The 16,856-nt window shown below is 39.7% G+C and overlaps 2 protein-coding genes across 2 annotated transcripts; one reads left to right on the plus strand and one right to left on the minus strand.

Moving 5' to 3' along the window:
- Positions 1-4,912: 4,912 nt before the first annotated feature.
- tmem100a (transmembrane protein 100a) lies at positions 4,913-8,054 on the minus strand. Its single transcript, XM_063470872.1, has 2 exons — positions 7,804-8,054; positions 4,913-6,133 (listed from the first exon to the last, which is right to left on the minus strand). Exon 2 carries the CDS (start codon positions 6,048-6,050, stop codon positions 5,646-5,648), a length of 405 nt encoding a protein of 134 aa, XP_063326942.1. The 5' UTR covers positions 6,051-6,133; positions 7,804-8,054; the 3' UTR covers positions 4,913-5,645.
- Positions 8,055-9,313: 1,259 nt separating this feature from the next.
- Positions 9,314-13,815, plus strand: pctp (phosphatidylcholine transfer protein). Its single transcript, XM_063472453.1, has 6 exons — positions 9,314-9,489; positions 10,465-10,582; positions 11,446-11,525; positions 11,630-11,801; positions 12,398-12,465; positions 13,072-13,815. Exons 1-6 carry the CDS (start codon positions 9,361-9,363, stop codon positions 13,144-13,146), a joined length of 642 nt encoding a protein of 213 aa, XP_063328523.1. The 5' UTR covers positions 9,314-9,360; the 3' UTR covers positions 13,147-13,815.
- Positions 13,816-16,856: the final 3,041 nt, after the last annotated feature.

The raw sequence follows: 16,856 nt of genomic DNA on the forward strand, positions 1-16,856 counted from the left end.
CAACTCCAACGTTTACACCACAGAGGAAAGATGGCAACTATTTAAGAAGTGTGCACACCTTTGTGACTGTTATGAATACAACAGTCAAACAGTATTAAAGATGGGCACAGCTGCTGTGATGTCACCCACTGGTTTCTTAAGTCCCTGTTTGAAGTTTTAAGATGAGCATCACCATCGTTCTCTATCTTGGTTGCACAAACTTGGACGTGACGAAGAAGGGGCAGGTCTGACTGTGAGAGTGCATGCTCATTGGCTGAGGAGCGGTTGACCAATGAGCATGCAGTTTCATATTACATATGATCTTTCATTTTGATACACAGAATGGCCAAGATTTACAAAACAGACTTGAAGTTGACCGACTGAGCCCATAAACTCAGCAGCAAAGTGTTTACAGGGTCAAGCAAGACAGCCACCTTCCCGTAGACTTCTATAGGATCAGAAGTGTTTTTGCAACTACAGCTATCACCTTCTGGTGGCCTTCGGATCGGTTTAAGGCACTTCCACATTGGCTTCATTTTTTCCGACCTGGAAGCTATGTCCGTCTTTTATATAATCTATGGTACATCATCACTGCACTTGTCGTGTACTCAATGTGAACCCACTTATACACTCAAAATAGTTAGTGTAAGTATGGAAGAGTATGCCATTTGAGATGGCAATTATGTGTTAGCATGCTGATGTTAGCATTACTCTCAAAGCACCACTGTGCAGGACCTCTGAGAGCTGCAGGGATGGAAGATGAAGAAATAGGCAGAACAAAAGATTCCAGTGGATCTCCATCTCGGGACACCTGAAAAACCGGTTAAAATTGCTCCGACAAGTACAGAACTTGACTTTGGCCTTTTCTTGGAGCAGATATTAACAGTGCTGTGCTTGTTTCACCCTCATCAGGCAACCTGAACCAAGTCAAACAAAAGAAATTTTCGTAATTTCTCTGCGTTGCAGGTTGTTATCGAAAATGAGCGAATGTCACTTGAGTCCGGTCAGCTAGTCGGAGAGCTGTCAGGTCAGGTCTGTCCGAGCCTCTTCACGCTCTGGCTGCACAGCTGTTTCATTAGAGGCAGCAGGAAGGAGCAGGACGCCTGTAATGCTGAGCTCGTTATGTCTAATTTTTTCAACAATGTGCAGTCAGTTGTTTTGAAGTCTGGAATTTAACACTGCAGCGTGTTCTCCTTTGTTGAAAGAGGCTGAAGGAGAACACATTCATTCCACAAGTCTTCCTTTTCATTTGTAACACTTTCTACTTTTTCCGTGCTAGTCGCTTTTCTTTATTTTTTACTTCCATACTTGATTGACCTCTTAATTCTTCCTCTTCCGATCACCTTCTTTCCTTCCTTCCTTCCTTCCTTCATTCCTTCCTTCCTTCATTCCTTCCTTCCAATTGAATTCTTTACGTCACTCGTTTTCTTGCTTCCATTCTCCTTTGGAGCTCTTGAAATTCTTTCCTGTTTTTTTAAACTACGTGCCCCCGGCTTCTTTCGGTTTATTGATAAACTAACCCAGCAGCAGCGTGGCACTGATTGAAATGACAACTATGTGAGGCACAAAAAGTGACGCACACAGTCCCTGCATGAGGTGCCAGCAGTGTGTAACGAGGCTAAAGACGCCAAGGGAGAGCACCTGTCAAACTTCATCTCAAGTCACCCATTTTTCCAGCTTCAGTCTGGCTTCCTCTAACCTGACAAGCAGGAAGAGACGCCTCACCGTGTCATGTGTCTCATTAACGTGTTACTGATCTGATCTCGGAGTCTATAAAGTGCACGTCTTCAGCCGATTGCATGTGTGGTGGTGATCTCCCAAAAGTGACAAAGTGTGTTGTAGGTTCTCCTCTGACGCAAGGAAACCATTTAGTTGTAGTGTCTGGTGTCACGGGGACGCATAGCAACGCAAATGCTGCCTATAAATATACTTCCATGTCCAGGCTATTTTAAACCTGACGGGGTCGGACGACAGCGCTCAACTTCCTTTTACTTTAGAGAATTTATGTCCTGAAACATTCAATTATTCATCCAGCAGAAGAAAAACAGCCAATATTTAGACACATAAAGTGATGATGATGGTGGGGAAAAAAATAACAAATAGAGAGAAACTATGTGTTAAATTGTTACTAAAGTGATTCAGACTGCTTTGAGTTTAGGTGCAAGGGCTGACTGTGATTTTTAAATTTGCCAGAATAATTAACTTTCTGCAACTTCCATCAAAATCATCTTCCTTTGTCAGTTGATGTTATTTTTACATTTGCAAGTTTGTAATGTCACATAATCTGTAAACTGGAAATCCACCGAAATGTAACTCAGCTAAAACTAAATTGCCTCATATTTTCAAAGCTGATTAACTTAAAAGCTATTTTATTTAACGAATAGAAATATAAAAAAAAAAATTTTTAATTAAAAAAAGAAGAAATGTCACAGAAATGTCAAAATATTCAAGTTAAGTTTTAATTTGCATCTGTAACTCTCGATATCTGAACAAAATATTTAGGTTGGTCTGCATGTTTTTGACATTTTGTGGCGGTGTACAACAAAGCAGCTTTTACTCAAGTATTTTTATGCTTTGAGTTACGTTTCATTTCCTCTCCATTGGACAAAATTGTACTTTTATTTACCTACAAATTAAGACTTTTTTGGAGTTTATAAAATCCAAATTTTTGCCATAGATTAATCTAGCCAAGAGTTTAGTACACACAGGAACTAGAATTTAACAAGATTTGCTTTATACCATTTAAAATTAGTCTTCAAGCTTCTTTTTTCCACAAATCTTTACAAATTACAATTGTTTACAGAGCATTCAGTAGTCATCAGGATCATTCATAATGAAAGTAGTGATTGTTAGCTGTAGCCCAGTGTGAAATAGGAAAAGAATGACTCCACCTTAATGAACTACAACAGTAAAATCCCCTGTTTATATAAATATGTGAGTAAAAGTAATGTAGTTATACAGTATCAGTGGTTGTTTTTTACATAAAGTACTTTTACTGAGACCAACATTTGCTCGTTTGCAGTTACATCCTCTTATTTAAATTACACAGAGGCTCTGAGTACTTCCTTGACATAAACCAAAACGTAGCCTCTGCTTTGTTGTTGATATTTTAACGGGGCAGGCCGTGATGACTGTGTTTTGAATGAAATCTAAATTCTCACGTGAATACATTGGCTTTGGATTTGTCACCAGAAGACATGTGCAGTATATTTGTGCGAAGACTCGAAGGCACACCCAAGTACGTCATGAGAGGCAAAACATTTCCCTCAACTCAGCAGTGAAAGCCAATGACTAAATGTTAATAAAATAACTCATCGCTTCTCCTACTCATAAACTGTCTCTAAGAAATACAAACACTGACGTCAAACCTCTGAGAGTCACATTTCCTATGAATGTAACAAGCCTGACGAAACAGTCACACTGACTAATCCACTCTGTGAGTGTAAGGCGACAGCAAACTGGAGCATACTTTGCCCTGCGTACGTGTGACCAGGGAATACTGACAGTAAAATTGTCCTATTGCTCACATTTTTAATACCAACATTAAAATAATCTTAATTAGAATATTTATTAATGTTATGTGTTTCAATGATTATCTCTGTCCTAATGCATTTTTAATAATTTACTGATTTCACTCTCATCATGTGTGTTATCATTTTGACAGTCAGCTTTTTGGTTAGGAAAATAGGCCTCTACTAACAGATATATATATTCACCTAGGAGGTGAAGTCCCTTCAGTATGAATCTTTATGTCCAGCAGTGGTCAGTTCCTTTGGTGGTGGAAACATATTTTGTGTAGTATTATAGAGAAGTCTGAGAAAACTGACATACTGTTATTTGTGACCTTACCTAACTGTTTCCTAGTTTGTTTAGCTGCTGATTCAGTTACATCTGTTCTGTCCATCATGTCCAAAGATGTTAAAATGTTAAGTGGAGGGGTGACACGATGGCTTGATGGATAAGACAGTGTATATATACGTCATTCAAGCTGTAGCAAAAAGACCCACACTGTTTGTATACTGAATATGCCCTAGGTGACGGTGGGTGACTTTTGTGTGTAGTTAAAATTTTAGAAGAACTACAAATAGAGGAATAAGCTGAGCTCACTGTGTCTAAAGGTCACTAATCAACATTACTAATGTTATATTAGCACTTTGCTAAGTGTTTGATCCATGCATACACATGTTACCAAAAACCTGGTGATCTTAGCAAATGAAAAATAAGCTTTACATATTATATTTAATTAAATGTCACTCAATGGGTTTTAGAACACTTTGGTGATAATCTGGACACACACAGGCTAGCAGTTTCACAATAGTTCTCATTTTTCTGCTAAGCTAAAGTGGCTACAGTGTTTGGGGCTAAAAAACGAAGCGAGTGACAAAAACAAAAACCCTAAAAAAACCAAAACTGCAGCATTTTGGGGACATTTTGGGGGCTTAATGGATGATTTCTCTCTTTATAAAAACTTTATGGTGGGTGGTTTATATATTTTTTAAATAACTTGCTTAAATGTAGGTGCTGTGGCTAATAGCCTAGCAGTCTGCTAAGCATTTCCTCTGCTAATTTGAGTCACTGAACTGGACAAGAAGTCTGTGGTCCAGTTTCACTTGGTGAAATTCTAGTATTTTATTAATCTTTTATTTAGCAGGTGTGTCTGTATGTGTGATGCAGTCCGAATTTTTAGATGCAGCTAGCTAACCATTTTTGCTAGCGCTGCACTCCCCCCTTTGGTCTAAATACGGTCACTCGCGCTCCACAAACCCAACATCGTAGCTAAAACACTTACGTTAGCTCTTCAAATTTCAAACCAATGGGTGACATGGCTACTCCCATCTTTTATATACAGTCTTTCCTTTTAATACATACAGCAAAACAAGACAAAACTAAATTCATTCTGTCCAGTTGCGACACTAACAACATGCTTGATAAAATGATTTTATTAAACATCATGATCATGTGGTAACAATGAATACATGCAAATGATTAAGCTAAAACAAAGCTGCTAGTTTAATTTTACACAATATGAGCTATAGACAGTAAAAATGTAGTTAAGTATTGCTACATAAAATGTGGATGTATCTTTGTATTATTTTTTTAAAGAAATGTATTACATAATATGATGAATATGTAGGATCAAAGTGCATAAAAGAGGATGCATATTCAAAGTTTAATAGTCCTTCTCAGCCATTATAACGTACCATACTTCAAATGCAGGTCATTTCTCCCCATTTCCTGCAAGATGAGACTTTCTAAACAGATATTTGCAAGTTGAAGCCTAGCAAATGAGGCGAGAGTCATTGTTCTGGACTTTTTCAAACCACAGTCCTTCCCGCTGCAATCAAAGGCGGCACATCCAACAGCCGATTAATGGGAGACTTCCTCTACGCCACTCCGCACAGTGGTAATTCATCTTAATTGTGATACATTCCTTCTGGCTGCGTTCCCAGCTCGCCAGATGCTCCACGTCTGTTTGACAAATAAATCCTTCACAATGTCTGTAAAGCTTTGAATTCTGAGCCTTGAGAGTCGGAGCTTTTACAGGTCGGAAACTGAAGAAACATTCTGGACAACATCTGCCTTCAGCTGGTTCTTCATCAAACCGTGTCGAGATCAGGCCTTTTCAGACTCAGAAAACCTGGAGCTGCGTTGTTTAAACCGCCGCTTCAAGTGAAAATGCTCCTCTGGTTTGCAACCAAGGCCGTTTGGCTCTCCCGCCGCCTCTCCTTCTTCCTCTCCAGCCGCACCTTCCAACAGATGGCACTGGACGCTAAAAGCAAGAGTCCTGCAGAGAGGAGCACAAGGCCAAAATAGGAGATGGTGGAGCCGTGCGAATTAAAGCTGTAAGCGACCGCGGTGACCACGATGCCTGCAATGAGCACTACCACGCCAAACGGGATCGTGCAGCGATAGCAGGAGAGCTCTGCCCCGCCGGTGGCTGCGGTCAGCTGCACTTCATTAACTAGGGGGATGTTTAGGGCTGTCATGGCGACAGCAGGGCGCTCGGCGTTGTTGGCCTTCTCTGGTGTCGCTGGTGTTCTCATGGCCCCCTTGCTAGCGTCTTCTGGCATTTCAGGATCCAGCAGTCTTCTGTTAACAGACCACAGATGGTTCCTCGTTATTGATCTTTTCCCTGTGATCAGGATCTCCCAGTCTGTGGAGAAAGAAGCAGTGAAAGTGCTCAAACGTGTTGCTCAACACTGTAAACAGCAAAAGAAACTCTGGCAGATGCTTTTTATTATAATTCAACACATTTCACAACCCCCCCCCCCCCCCCCCCCCCTCCTGACCACATGCTGCTTTAATAAACCCATGTAACCTCTTTGCACAATCCCAGCCGCCTCCTTCTGACCCAGTCAGAGGAGAATGACGCCGGACCACTCGGCCCAGCACGAGCTGAGACATTCCCTGGAGAGCGCAGGATATGACATTACAAACTGCTCCGTGAAATGCAAGGAGCTTCGAAATCACAAACATCTTCACAAGCGCTCACCCCGTCTCCACACACACGCCTGCTGCATGGAAAGCTGAGTCACAATAAGTGGGTAGAAAAGACTTGCTGGGACTTTATCAGTCCAGATGTTTGAAATTGAAATTATTTAATCAAGTTTCTAAACATGAGCAGAATTTCCTCGCCCAATGGTGGATGCTACACCTACTGCCAGGGTTGTGTATTCTGCAGCCAATACTTTGGGGCTCACTATTTCAAAATAATACAGAAACAGCACCATTTTACCACCAGAACTACTTCCCAACAGGGTGGAGACCCTTTTGGTTTAACTGTGTAATGACACTGAAAAACACAAGATAATAAAATCTCATCACCGTCCCAGTTTTCCTCCAGGAAAACAACTTTATCAAGATGAAGAAAGCCATTTAATGTCCAGCATTAAATTTAGACGCTGCGTTTGGTAACTGCTGGTATCTGATGTCTCACACTGTATGGATTTTAGTATCTAAAAGTCCTTAGAGCGGAAGAAGAAACTTCTGTGTACATCAGCACACATGTCAAAATCTTTACTGTCCACAAACAGTGAAACAAAACAACCAGAAAAGAGAGCACAGATCTGTGTATTTCTGTTACTTCAAGTCAGGAAATGTATTTTTTCCCCTCAAACAAAAGCTTTTAAAATTTGTTTTATATAAAAAATAAATAAATTTGAATAACTGTAAATGATTTACTCATGGTAGAAGCAGTGTAACTGTAACCAGTACGTCCCCCCACTCTTATTTATGAATCTTTTTTAATATTTTTGTGATTAAATATTTTCTTGATTTGAGTCGTCTTCTCTTAAAAGTTAAAAAAAATTAGAGGACATAAATCATATAAATGTCAAACCCTAACCCTTTAGTTCAGCATTACACAAAGTTCCTGTAAAGTGACTGATCTATTATTCATACACAGCTGCAATGATAATGACCAGCATCGGGACAGACTGAAGAAATTAAGTGTAGTTTGTGGCTCTGGACCATTTAAAGAAGGGAGGATACTGGAGGGGGGAAAGCTGCAAGCTGTGAAGCCACAGGACTTTTAAACAACAAGAAAATGTGAAGAGTGGGGAACTCTCCAAACAAACTCTTGCAGGCTTTCTTTGTGGTAAACATGAAAGTTTGTTTATTGGGGTAACAAAAAATGAGGATTTATAAAGTTAAAAGTAAATTATAAAATTTTAGTAAATAACTAACACCTCCAGTTCAGCTATAGCAACAAGCAGCAACGACACAGCCTGGCTTCAGCTGGTAACGATATATGTTTTTAATGTGTAGTAAATTTAGTGCAGATAGCCTGTTTTAGGTGGGAAATAAAGAAGAAAGCTTCGTTACCTCAGAGCCGTTTTCCATGTGGCAAAGTTTGCAAAGTGTCCCTCTGCTGCAGTGAGACTTGTCTATGAGCTGATGAATTATTTAACCAGACTAATCTAATTAAAAGTGAATGTTGTTTGTTCTCGCTCAGTGTTGAAGCTCACAGCGGACTCCGGGCTGGAATCTGACTCCCATTCATGAGAACTGCCGCATCGTAGAGTCCTCAGGTTAGGAGCTGCCAACCGCACTGCCATCCTCATCCTAGCGGGACTGTTTCATGCGCCTCTGACTGCAGAGCGAAGCTAGAGACCATCGGGGAAAACTGGTGAATCCGGCGGTGTGTTTCAAAATAAAACGCGTTGACGTTGATTGCCTGCCTTTATTTTGAAGTCCGAAGGTTCGCTTTGTTTGTTTTGTTACGCCTTGAGTTTATCAGCTGATAAAGGGCATACTGTGTAAGCGATGTAAATGAATGAAAGACAAATAATGGCATATCACTCCATAATCTTTTATCATTATGACTGTTCACTGATAACATCAGGTTGGGCTGTATGTAGCCTGCGGAATAAGCATTCTAACACCCCTGCATTAAACAGTACCTCACTTCTTTAGATTTATATCAGAATCAGAATACTTTATTGATCCCTAGGGGAAATTATTTTGGTTACAGTGCTGCAGTATAAACAGTAACAAAGACAGACAATACACTAAGTAAGAAATAGACACAATATATACAATATATACATACATATATATACATATAAGTCACCTGTATATTGAGCTTTTCACTCCACAATATTTATCCAACAGTTGTTGCAGTTTTATTCATCCATCCATCCATTTTCTACCTCTTTGCTTCTTACCTGGGTCCAGGTCTTTCTTCTTCTTATCCAATCTAGCCCTTTAGCCTATTTTTCTTAAACAGACTCATACAAATTTTTATATATTAGCCAATTTAAGAAAAAAAAATCATAATTATGGCTAATTATTAGAGTTTGTCCTGAAACTAGTATCAAACTACCAGAATCCACTATCAGAATCTGGCCATCCCAGAGCCTGGTTCTGCCAGAGGTTTCTTCCTGTTAAAAGGGAGTTTTTCCTTCCCACTGTCACAACGTGCTTATTCATAGGGGATTGTTTGATTCTTGAGATTTTCTCTGTATTTTTGAAGGGTCTCTAGCATAAATATAAAGCGCCTTGACACTGTTGCTATACTTTTATGAGTTAAACTGAAACTGAAAAATTAAATAAAATCCATATGAAATCTATAGTTTTATTATGTAATTACATTTTATTGCGGTGGTTGATTAACATTACTAGAAAATTTATAATAATACCAGCATCTATAGATTTTTTTTTAATTGCTGTCATTCACGTTCATTTTGCAGCTTAATTAAATATCATTCTGAATACAAGTGTGGAGAGGTCAAATCTGTACAGAAGCGTGATGTCCAAACATCCTGTACGTCCTGTCTCAGAAATGCAGCTCTTTGCGCTGCGTGTTTTATTTTGAAGGCCGGGAGCGGAAGTATGGTGCTTGGCTGCGGGCTGGCCGGTGTGTCACAGTGAGAGTCCATCATGTCGCTGCGGTTTACGGATGAGGAGTTCCAGAGTGCGTGGAAGGAGCTGGACGAGCCGCAGCTGGAGGGAGGATGGGAGCTGTTCGTGGAGACGATGGGAGTGAAAATCTACCGGCTCTATGACAAGGTAGGAAATCTCCAGTTTCTGCTGCAGGAAAAGCGAGTCGGCGAGCCAGTTTGAATGAATGTGGTGAGCGCTGCAGAGCCTGAGCTGTCGCTGTTTTATGTTTCCACCTTTTCTCTGTCAAAACGTTGAGCTGTTGTCAAGCTGAGTATAAGTTTAGTTTAATTTATTAGCAGCAAAGATAAACAGCAGCGGCTAGCATGGGGAAGAAGCCGGAAGCTGAGCGGGAGTATGTTTTTTCTCCACTCAGAAACTTGCTGCACCAGTCCAACCAAACTCCATTCGGATAGAAGTCGATTTATAGTTGCCTTGCCTTGGGGCGTAAACAGACACCCTGACTAACCTCATTGAAGACATTCTTGCAACTACAATGATCCACCCTTCAATTCGGCACATGCCTGACACATCTAGGTTGGGCTTTTTGGTTGATTTAAAACAAGATTGTCAGTGGAAGCCTAATGTAAATAACAATGAATTAAAGTTAAAAATCTCACTTATAGAAAATGTTTCTTCGAGGTTATGTGTGAATTGTCACATCTGTTTACTTTAAAACATGCTGAGTGATATAAGTGAAATGATTCTTTGGACAATTTTCTTTAAAAACAAACTTTTTCAGAAAAACTGATGTTTTTTAAACTATCTTAAATCTAAAATAAATCACTTCAACCTCATTCATATTTGCACACGTTATAGAGAATGGAATTTGGTATGACTTTTACTCTTAGAAGACATAAATGTACCTAATCTATTTCTCATTCTAAGTACTGCTTTAGTTTTCTTGCGTAAAACATTGAAAATCCAGTGTTAAAAGGAAAAAAACCAAACATTTGAATCTAGGCCAACACACTTCCTCGCTGGGCGTGAGAAATGTAGACTGGCACTAATCAGAGTGGTGTGGTCAGGGCTTAGTTGCATAGTGTGGGTGTGGCATCATGTGGCCTGCAGTTGGAAGAGAGAACTTTCATGTGCTGTTTGCAGGAAACTGGACTTTATGAGTACAAAGTCTATGGTGTGCTCACCACCTGCACTCCAGAGCTGTGTGCAGATGTCTACATGGACTTGACGTATCGAAAAGATTGGGATGGATATGTGAAAGGTAAAAAAACAGAAACAGCCCAGGAAGGCAGGGTTCGCACCACATTTACTGTCTTTCCTTTATCTCTGTGTATTCTCAGGTCTTTTAGTCTTCATTAATGCTTTAAAATAACAGTTTCACTTTTCTTTCATCCCTGTTTTCATGCACATCTACAGTACCCAGCAGGTAACATGGTGTAGCTGTAGTCTTTTAGCTGAAAGCTGCTCATTTCAGTAGCATTTTCTGTGTTTTCTGTGGTGATAGCTTCTCGGTGTCTCTCCTTAAAAATATCCAGATATCAGAGGGGCCTACATTACCCATAATGCCACTTTACAACTGACTGGCAACTAGTTTCCTGATTTTGGATGTGTTAATATAAAGCAAGATTACATAAGAGTAAAAGAAGTGGGGAATAAACTAAAGATAATGATCAATCAGCAGGAAAACTTTAAAGGTAAATCTCTGGTATATTAGCTGTGGTGTCTTAAACAGATGCGAATTGTTCTAGTATATTGAAAAATATTAAAGTGAAGGAGAGAATAAAACCCAAAGATTTCCTTTATTATCCTTTGATTGAATCTAAAGCGCCCTTTCTCTTCCATGCAGTCTGTCTTGTGCAGTATGCAAACCACAACTTGTACAAATACAACCTGCTTGTGTTGCAAGTAGTTTTCTGTAAAGATGAAGTGGTAATTGCAGTATTTCAAGTGTATTCCTTGAAAATATTCATTTCCTTGGTGATTTTTTTCCTCATAAGACATTAAAATATAGTGGTTAGTATAGTTGGTGGTTGTTCTTCTCTTTTCCAAGTATATCGTGTATTCCACCTGATATTTATGTGCTTCTGTAGCTCACTGAATGATTGTGTCATTTTTCTTATTCAGAGCTATATGAGAAGGACTTTGATGGACAGTCAGCCATCTACTGGGAAGTGAAATACCCGTTCCCGCTGTCAAACAGAGACGTATCCTTCTGATCCGCACTAATACGTTCGGTTCATAGATTTGAAAAATGTGAATGTGAATGCTTTTCTAAGCATGTCATGTTCCCTAACAGCTTAAACCTAAGTATGTTTATGTGAGGGAGCGGAAAGACCTGGATGTGGACGGCAGGAAGATCTGGCTGATCCTTGCCAAAAGCTCCCCGGAGACGCCGTGTCCAGAAAAGAGCGGCGTGCTGCGGGTCAAAGACTACAAGCAGAGCGTTTCCCTGGAGAGTGACGGAGCTGGTGGAACTAAACGTAACATAATAATATAATTTAAAAAAAATTGCAGTTATATAATTATGTTCATGTAAATAAATGTGTTTTTTTTAAACAGAAAGATTCCAGGTTTATGTGAATACATTTGCAGTTTAAATTAAACAAATGGCCCATCATTTGAGCCGTTCACTGAAACTGAATAACATATATGCTCGTATGTCTGTGAAGGTTCTCAGTCATCCAGGTCATCGTAGTCAAAGGAGCTTGCAAAGAAAAGCGTCTGTAGATTCGTTGGTGGCTAAAGAATGCCCTGCTTTATCATCTGTTTTACTGTATATGGGACCATGATTTACTAGATGAACATAATAAGTTATTAAATAAATCTTTAAATGAGTGATTGAATTTATAAATGCATCTGAAAAGTGTCTACTGAAGTTGCAAATCAAGTGAGAAGTAGACTCATTTTCTCATAGAGTTCTATGTAATCATTCCTCTTTTGAACAAGGACAGTCGCCCCCTGCTGGCCACTGGAAAGAATGCAGGTTTTAAAACGTGCTGCATTAGCTTCACTTTTCAGAATGGAAGGCTTGGTTGCAGAAATTGTATAAAGATTGAACCGCCTGCTTGTGTTTCAGTTTTCATGAATTACTTTGACAATCCTGGCGGAAATATTCCCACCTGGCTGGTAAACTGGGCAGCGAAGGTGAGTGTCGGCTTACTGCAGTGCATGGAAACAAACACATTTAGAACTTTGCATGAAAAACTCTAAACTAGAAGATTGCCCATTAAACAGATGGGTCAACTGCAAAACATAATCCTCACTGGGGTAAATCTACATCTTTTATAAGAGGCTGACACATGAATGTAAGACTACATCCTCAACAGATACATCTTCCTCTTCTGTGCTCTGTGTGGTTAACATACACCAAAACATCTGCGCATCACTCTTCATCATTTGAAACACGTTCTGATTTATTAGCTCTTGTTTAAAGGAGCGTTCAAAGTCTTGAAGTGTTTAAGGCGTCAGTTTGCACCAGCGCCTCACAACCCCTGAAATGCACACGTGTTCATAGTTGACCTGCTTAAACGGATCTGTGATGAGAGCTTTAAAGAGGGCGTTAAAGAGTTCACTCGCAGGCCCGCGAGAGCTCCGCTCCTCTGCCTGCCTTCATGCTTTCCCATCGTTATGGTTCGCAGATGTGTTGCAGGCTGACGTCAATGCTTGCCACTCCTAGGTGGGTCTTCTTGGCACATGTGTGAATGACGCTCGCTGATAGAGATGCTCTTTGCGTGTGTTTTTTCAAAACAGAAAGGGGTTCCAGGTTTCTTAACGGACATGCAGAAGGCCTGCAGTAACTACAAAAACTACTGCCAGAAGAAATGAGGGCAGCTGACGGGAAAGCGGCTTCCGGTCAAGAGCTTTGGTTGATTTTTCTTTCTGTCTCTTTAGTTCTGGGAAGCATTTTTAAAATTGTATAATTACACTGAAATTGCGTTTACGGGATGAATGTGGCTTTGTGTGGGCTGCTACTTGTTTTTTCTAGCATGCTGTTGACTCAGGCATGACGTGCATGGCCGGCCACTCTGATTAAATAGCTGCAGGGAATCAATTCAAGTCCTTTGTGTTGTATTGATTAACACTGTGTTGTTTTGTTTGTGCAATCTATGTAAATTCCAATCAGGATAAATGGGATGCCATGGGATATTTTTTAATTTAAATGTTTATACAGAAGTTTTAGATTATTCCTTTTGGGCCTGTGTAGTGAAATCTTGTATAAAATGCTGTGACTTTGTCTGTTTCTATAAAGTCATTTACTGTAAATGTGACAGATGGATTATGTATTTAGATTTACTGAAGGTTTGAAAACACTGGAATCTGCTCATTTTCAATCCACTGCATGTAGTTTAGATAATCTCTGTTTGTTTCTGAGGAAGTGAAAATGAAAGTACGTTTTAAAGGTTTCGGGAGTTTTAGTCAAAGATACAATATTATCTCAGATATTGTATAAATTCAGGCTATATTTCCTGTTGATACAGGTGAATGTGGTTTTATCTGGTCATAAAAAGCCTATTACTGTGTAATATTGCTTTTATTGATATAATTAAACTTTAATTTTAAACTATAGCTGAAATTGTCGAGTTTTTCCACACACACTGACTTTTACACTTGTGTTTGTTAAGTAAACAAAAATCCTGTGCTTTTGTTAAAAATGGTGGGTAGTTTCAAAATTCTTAAAGGTAAAATTCAGTGTACTATAATTTTAATCAATTTCAATTCAGTTTTATTTATATTGTGTCAGAGCACAATAACAGTCATCTCAAGGTCCTTTACAGTGTCTCAAACTTGCGGCCCACGTGACCGTTACTATATAATGTAATTTGACCTGGAAGTTACTTTTTTGTTAGGGAGGATTTGTTTGTTGTTGAGTGCAGTGTTAAGTTCTAAGAATGATTTAATATGAAGGCAACATGAGCAGAGAGTACAGTCATGCTGAGGGATTGGCTGTGTTAGCTCAGTGAGAGAGTCGAACACTAATGTGTACACTATGTTTTTATTTTGTTAAATACGAACAAAATAATAGCAGCAGTGCTGCCACATGTCTGTCCAGAAAGAGAGGACCAATGTGTTTATTTGGTAGTTCAATGAAAAAAAAAATTGCCCTCACGTTTGCAGTTTTGTTCTGTTATAAAATATTTGAAATTAAAAAAACCAACAAACGAAACACGACATTTGCAGAAATATTTGTGAGTGTTTTCTTGTTTGGTTTTTTTTGGACTACTTGAATGCTAAAGTGGCCCTCCAATGAGATGACAGTGCTAGCAGTGGCCCTCAGCTCATTTAACTTTGTAAGATAAAAACTCTACAATAATACAGAGAAACCCCAAACAATCAGATGATTCCCTGTGAACAAGCGCTCAGACAGTGGAAAGGAAAAACTCCCCTTTAACAGGAAGAAACAGGAGGCCAAAGGAAGGACGGTCATCTGCTGTGATCCTCCCCGTGGGGAGAGCCAGAGTCTGTTCCTGCGTGAATATGTGAGGACGCAGAACCCTCCACAGCTAATGACGCACTTGATACCTTAAACATTTTTACTTGTGTAATCACTGCAGTTATACAGGCGGTGCATTCACTGATCATTTCATATCAACAGTGCCACGGTATTTACCTGAGGCATTTAAAAACCGTTTACCGTCTGCAGACTAAACCACAGCAGTGGTGTATAACGAAAAACAGCGATGTTGTTCTGTCAAATGTGAGTTCTTGAAGATTTTCACCGTGTTATGCTCAAAGCACACAGCCAGCAAATATGCACTGGCTCTTTATTTCACTAAGATTGTGTGCTTTCTAGATTAATTATTATTTATTTATTTGAATCGTGTAGTTATAAATAATTGGGATTGAATGCATTAGGAAGGCCAAAGTTGTTCTTAAAACTAAAAATATCAACAAACAACATCCATTTTTCCAGAAAAATGAACTTCCCAATAACAGCTACTGTTATTATCACACGCATGCGCACAGGTTTCCTGACCAGATGGAAGCCCTGTTGCTGATTGTGAATAAAAAAGGAAAAGTAGGCTATATCCGGTTCACCAGCGGCACTTTCATCAATTAATTGATGATGTAAAGTGATTAAATGCCTCATAACTGGATTGAATATGAATTTATTTCATGTCTTGGAAGCGTGCTAGCTGTTCCTTAAAAAAAATATATTGTCCAGTTAGCAGATCCGACTCTTCACTGCGAAGCCTCCGATTGTGCCATCTCAGCAGCTCCTGGTGAGTTTCCCCCCCCTTTTCTATATTTAACAACAGTTACAGAAGTAAAACTTAAACAGGAAACTACACTGTGTGTTAAAGCCTAATAGGACGGCTAATACAGCTAACAGAAAGGTGTTGAAAACAGCTGGGTTTTAGCTTTAGTCTGTCCCTATATTAAGATGTCTAACAGGTGTGTGCTGCTAACAGACTGACTCTCCAATACGACTTCATATGTAAAGTGTATATGTAGCCTTAGCTTGAAGTGAGCGCCATGTGAGTTTAGGTGTCAAACAGAAGTTTTACAACAACAACAAAAAAAACCCAAATATTGTTTAAAGGAAACATTTAGCCTTTAACGCTGGTTTGAAGAAAATAACAACAACACTACATAAACACAACTATCGAATCCAAATAGAGCAAAATGTTTTATTCTTTTCTACAAACTGTAATGCACATGCATGTTTAGATACAGCAGATATGAGCGGAACAGGCTTCAGAGCTTAGAAACACGTTGGTGATTGTGCTTAAAGTTTAAACCAGATGTTTCTGGTATAAAAATAAATTAACAAAACATTTTGTTTCTGTTCTGGGAATTGTGCTAAACGTACTGTGATAGGAAATGTGAGCAGAGCTATGGCTTTTCTCGTTTCTCATCCTGTGACGGAGTTTTCTCCACAACAAGCAGACGCCCAGGTCCTTAGAAGGTTTGTGTCTGACTGTTGTTTATGTGGCTGCTGCAGCTGTTTGATAAGCCAGAAACGCTCTGATGAGTGTGAAACATTAACCAGGTCACAGCTGACTGTGTAATGTAGAAATATCAGCGGTCCAGTCCTACAAACATGCACAGAAGCCTCTGAACCTGTCAGGCTGTCCATTGGGATCTTCGGAGGTGTCCAGCGTTGTCTAGCTGAGGGACGCTTGGAGTTTTGTGAATCTTGGTGTCGGGCCTCCCTAGATGTTGCTTGGCACAGATAGCACAGTGGTGCGCGGAGTGACAGGAAATGTAAAACAAACAAACAAACAAAAGGTATCTGTCTCGTGTCTTGAGCTGGAACAGGCATGTCAGCAGCTCTAAGCTCCAGTGTGTCATCTGTCATCTGAAGATGATTAATAGTAGCATGGTGCCAAGCAAGCCGAAGAGACCCTTGGAAGCCAAGCATGCTTTGTGAGACAGTCTTGGCCTGCTTTAAATGAATAAACCAGAGGAAGCAAGAGTTTGTCTGATGGTGTGTGTGATAAGGCGGTGAAGTCGATATGTGTGCCTGTGGAGACAACATGTCAGCTGTCTGTCATTTACGTGGGACCTTTGGGGGTGTTTGGAGGTGCACAGTG

Source organism: Pelmatolapia mariae, linkage group LG4, assembly GCF_036321145.2.
Source record: "Pelmatolapia mariae isolate MD_Pm_ZW linkage group LG4, Pm_UMD_F_2, whole genome shotgun sequence".
NCBI classification, from domain to species: Eukaryota; Metazoa; Chordata; class Actinopteri; order Cichliformes; family Cichlidae; genus Pelmatolapia; species Pelmatolapia mariae.